The sequence below is a fragment of the Malus sylvestris genome, chromosome 3 (genome assembly GCF_916048215.2).
Source record: "Malus sylvestris chromosome 3, drMalSylv7.2, whole genome shotgun sequence".
In the NCBI taxonomy this organism is placed as follows: domain Eukaryota; kingdom Viridiplantae; phylum Streptophyta; class Magnoliopsida; order Rosales; family Rosaceae; genus Malus; species Malus sylvestris.
The window spans coordinates 6,094,892-6,099,925 of NC_062262.1; the positions used below are offsets into that span (position 1 = coordinate 6,094,892).

General features: G+C 41.5%; 1 protein-coding gene across 1 annotated transcript; it reads right to left on the minus strand.

The window, feature by feature from the left end:
• Positions 1-3,499: 3,499 nt before the first annotated feature.
• On the minus strand, positions 3,500-5,034 carry LOC126615990 (uncharacterized). The gene has a single exon (XM_050283946.1). The coding sequence runs from the start codon at positions 4,712-4,714 to the stop codon at positions 3,587-3,589; it is 1,128 nt and encodes a 375-aa protein (XP_050139903.1). The 5' UTR covers positions 4,715-5,034; the 3' UTR covers positions 3,500-3,586.

Below are 5,034 nucleotides of genomic sequence, written 5' to 3' on the forward strand. Positions count from 1 at the left end.
ATCAACTCATAGATACCGTTGTTCACCCATTTTTGCTTGAAGGTTGGCTATAGCTCATTTATCCATTGCATCCATCTTTCATCCTTTATCAGAGGGAACCCACGGCGATGATTTAACCATTTGGATGAGGAGATGCCTGACTCGGCCAAAAATGGGTTCAAGATGAACCATTTCTCCTTAGGCATGTTGTTTTCAACAATAATTGGGACTGGATAGGTCCATGCAAGCCCCAATGAGTGCACTCCTCCCTCCTCGAAGAAGAGGTTCAATATGCAAGCTGCCCAAGGGCGATGAAAGTAGTTGAGCAAGCGGCACATGGTGGAAATCACCTCACCAATCTCACAAGGAGATTAAGTTCAAGCAACTTTGGGTGCCATTGGATGATTTTAAGGAGAAGATGGGAAGAAAATCATAATTTTGGGGGCAAAAACTAAAGAACAAGGGAAGTTTCTGAAAAGTCTGAAAGCTCTGAGAATTCTGGAAAGTTCTGGGAATTCGAAGGTTTGAAGTTGCTAAGGTATTTAGCCAAAAGGTTTAAGTGAGAATTATATAGTAAGTGGTTACTTAAGGATGGAATTTATGGGTTAATGCAAAGGTTTAGTTCACAACAACTGTTTTAAATGGTGCAAGTCCCGACTGAAGGCGTGTGACGACTATTTAATCATTATTAGCATCTTGGGTTACAAACTCAACAATGATTAAAGGGGGCACTGTTTGGGTTAATATTTGAACATTAAACTTAGATGAAGGAAAACCCAAGGATGCCAACTAAAATGGGACTTGCCCGAAGCCCAGCACCAAGCCCAAATGTAAAGTGAAGTCTTCTCAGCCAAAATGCTAGCCACGTGCTTATTATTGAAATGACAAGTGATGGAGACTAACTTACTACCAGCCAAAGAACACTTTTTAGTGGTATTCCAAGTAAAAAGTTGATGACTCATTACCCTCTAAGTGTTTTCGGGCAAGAACAAAGTTACAGCAGTTGGGCTAATTTGCCTATAAAAGGAAGAAGAGGCCCCAGAGATAAGAACACTCCACCAATCAAACAAACAAACATACAAACTCTGCTCTCAAGCCAGATTTGCGTTCAAAAGCTGAAATCAACCCAGATTCAGTTATTTTTAGCGACAAGCTATCTCTTATCCAATTTAAAGCTCTGATATCTCCCTTAGTGGTGTAGTATCGATTCCCTTGTGTAAACTTGTTTACCATCCATCATTTTTAGCATATAAACCCCTATTAATTCAAAGAGAAGTAATTGCAAGAGGTTCGATCTTGATAAACAAGGTGAAATCTTGCTCGAAGTTCTTTGTTTGCTTTCTTAGTTAATAGATCTATTACTTAATGCACTCTCCAGTATGTATTCAAGTTATTTCCATCAGTTTTCCTATCTTAAAAGTTCCATTTGCATCTAGATCTGGTTTGTTTAATGGATGTGTTATCATTAAAAGCAATCTAGGACCAAACAAATGACTTAAGGGGATTTGGACTCCTTTCATTTAAACATACAAGAGCTTGACTACACATCCAAAGTGCCAATCCCTTAGGGAGCTGTGCTGAGGTATGAGGATCCTTTCCATAGAAATCTTCGCTCGAACACATAGCTTTTTTGGATGTTTGATATTTCAGGTATGAATGTGTGGCTTGGAGAACAAGGTAAGATTTCTTAAACAGCAGTTGGTTTATTAGAAAGTTTGCCTTCATTGAACTGGACTGGATTAAATATTGGTGCAGTATGTGTTTGTCACTTTATGGGACTAGCTTTAATGGGATTAGGGAGGACTCGTCTCGACTCAAGACCTCGCTAACCACTCTTAGCAAGACCCACGAAAACCATGGGACTAGCTAAGACCTTCATTTCGTCGTGCTCATTTCATCTCTCTACTCTTTGCTCACGTCCCCTCTTTGCTCTATGCTCACATTCTCTTTCTCTCTCCTCGCCCCGAACCCAAAATCACGAACAAGACCTCATATTCGAACCTCAATCGAACAACCCATGAGCTGCGTTATCCGATTCACCTCCAATTGGGCTTCGTCCTCCTTTACTTCGATTTTCGACGGCAAGGGCTTCAAGCGCAGCTTCATCTTCGATGACGACCTTACCAACTGTTTCATATACATAGAGGACCTCATCGACTGCTTTATCTTCGACAATGACCTCGTCGACTGTGTCATCTCCGTTGTCTTCTTCTCATTCGCAATTACCATGACTGTGGCTTTGAAGTTACTGAAACAACTCCTGAGGTTTTGTTGGGTGATGAAACAGCTGCCAAGGTGACTCAAATCTTCACATTTACCAAAATTAATCTTACATAATCAACTTTGGTTTATTCTGTTGATTATGTAAATTTATGAAATTTTCATTATCCTTTTTTTTTGTCCCATCAAACGCTTCACTAAGTTAATTTAACTTAGTCTATTCTAAGTCATTCTAACTTAATCTCTAAAACTAGTCTAGTCCAAGATAGTCTAGTGCAACAAACGCACCCATATGATTTTATCTTATACTATAGCCATCAGTTCAAATTTTCCCATCTCAATTGAACGTTATTGGATCAGTATTAACGCAAAGTCCTTTATTGACCTATTAAAATGATACATAATCGTAATTTTTTGAGATGGGCTTAAAGGCCCACAAGGTTCAAAGATCAAGTTACTAAACCATGAACCATGACATGTGTTGATCACCTCCAAGAGACATGTCAATCCAAAATCATCCTTTTTTTTATTCAAACGATATTTTAATCTTAGAAGTGACTGATTAGTATTAAGCTATGCAATAAATAGGTCATAATATAAAATTAAATATCGAACCCCTTATCCATGTAGGTCAAACATAAGACTCCACACTCTCAATAATAGAGAAAAATATTTACCAAATCGTAGTGCTATAAACAATTGGTAGAATCACTTTTATTCAATGAAAACAATTAGAAGTGAAATTTTACAGGGTTACACTGATTAAAAACACACGAAAATAGGAGAAAAATCCTGCTCTCAAGAAAGGTTTTACTAATTAGTATACAAAATAGAGTAATGTTAGGTAGACTAAATTTGTAAACCAAATGATGTGTAACCAATAAAAAATAAGCATGTTAATCAACATTTAAATAATAATCCAATCATCAACTTCCATATCATTTAGTTTACAAAGTTTACTCTACAAATTTAGTCCATAGCGATAATTAACATGGTAGGATGCACCAATTACCAAATAAATCCAAGCCAAATATCACATGTAACATGTTAAATGGGATAGGACGACAAGCCGACAAGGCCACAAGGCGCTGCAGCTCAACCTACACACTCCACACACACTTAACAATTAACATCAACAGTTCATCGTCCTAATATATATTATACCAAGAATAAAAATATATCCACATACCAAAATTAATAAAAAGAAATCAAAATCATGATGATGGCAGCCGTGACATGTTTTTAGTCACAGGCTAGGAAAAAACCTGTGGTGAATCAAACAATATCAACACCACACATCACCAAAATATATTCACAATCCTTGCTTAAAAATAAGGACTAATACAAGTTTAGATTTCATGCATCGAACGCTTAAACTATCACACCGTTACACGGTATATACGATCACAAAGCAAGGAAGAACGGCTCTTGGATTAAACACCAAAAGCTCCTCCTCGTCCACCCTCGTGTGGACCCCGCTGCCTTCTCTGCCGACAACCGAGTCGAATCCGCCGCCCTCTTTGTCCACGTCGTCAATATCCTCCTCAGTGTCACACCCGACCCGACCCGCCACGACCCGGCAGACCAGCATAGCCCGGTTCACGTTCATGAACTGAAACTCCTCCTCGATATCCTCTGGAATTGCCACGTGTGCTCTGGAGCTACTCGACAGCGTGGAAATTCCGTCCAACTTGGGTGAGAATCCAGATTTAATAATTCCACAAACACTGCAGTACTCGTGATTACAAATCCCAGAATTCCCGTTGAGTCCCAAATCGCAAACGAAAGTTGAGCAGTGAAATCTGAGAAGCTCGTTGCCGTCGGCGATGCACCGCTCATCCCTCCTCCGAACGGTGCCGTTTCGCGCCGCCTTGGACTTGACCAGCTCTCTGTATTCCTCGAACCTCGACAGGATTTTTCCGCTGTTGTGGATCTTCAGGATCCGGTGAATTTCAGGGGCTTTTCGCGTATCGGTCCAACCTGTTTTGAATATGATTCGGACAATGTTTTTGCCCGAGTCTCCGTCATGAAGCTCCGAAACGGCGTGGTGGATCGCCTGGTGGTGATCGAGAGTCTCGGGTTTCGGGAAGATTTCCCCGCAGGCGGTGCAGGGGAAGATATCGTTGCGGAGAGGGAACAATTGGTGGGAATCGGCCGAGATATCTGATTCGGGGAGCGACCCAGGTAGGTATTTGGGGTCGGAGTCAGGTAGGACGAGGGAGACGATGGAGTGGTGGGAGGATCGAGGTGGCGTGGAGAGGTGGGATTGGATGATGTTGGTGCAGGTGATTTTGTAGGATTTGGTGGTGAAAATGCGTTTGAGATAGGACCAGGAGGTGGAGAGGGCTTTTTGGGGTTTTAGGGTTCTGGGTTTGGAGAGGTGAGTGGAAAGTTTACGGCGGTGATGAGGCTTTTTTGGGTGGTTGGCAGTGGCGGTGGAAGAGAAACAGCCGAGGTGGAGGAGGAGGATGAGGAGAGAGAGGAACTTGTTGAAGAGGGTTGATATGTTAGCCATATTAGGGTTTTGGAAAATGAGAGCACAGTAGATGTAGTATAGATAGCTATAGGATATGCATGGAGACAGAGAAAGAGAGAGAGAGAGAGAGAGAGAGATCAGATAATTGGGGAAGAAGGAGGAGGAGGAGGAGGAGGAGGAGGAGGAGAGAGAAGGAATAGATGATCATGAAAGGTGAAGGAGATAGAGAGGGGGAGGAGGTGGGACATGGGAGCAGACAGAGCAGTGGAAGAAGAATAAAGCTAAAAGAGAGAAAGAGTAGGTGGAAGGCAACTTCATGGTATCTCTTTGTCTGCCTCTACATCTCTGTCTCGTTTCTT

Excerpts from the sequence above, each read along its gene's own strand:
- LOC126615990 (XM_050283946.1), bottom strand. The coding sequence starts at position 4,714 with ATGGCTAACATATCAACCCTCTTCAACAAGTTCCTCTCTCTCCTCATC.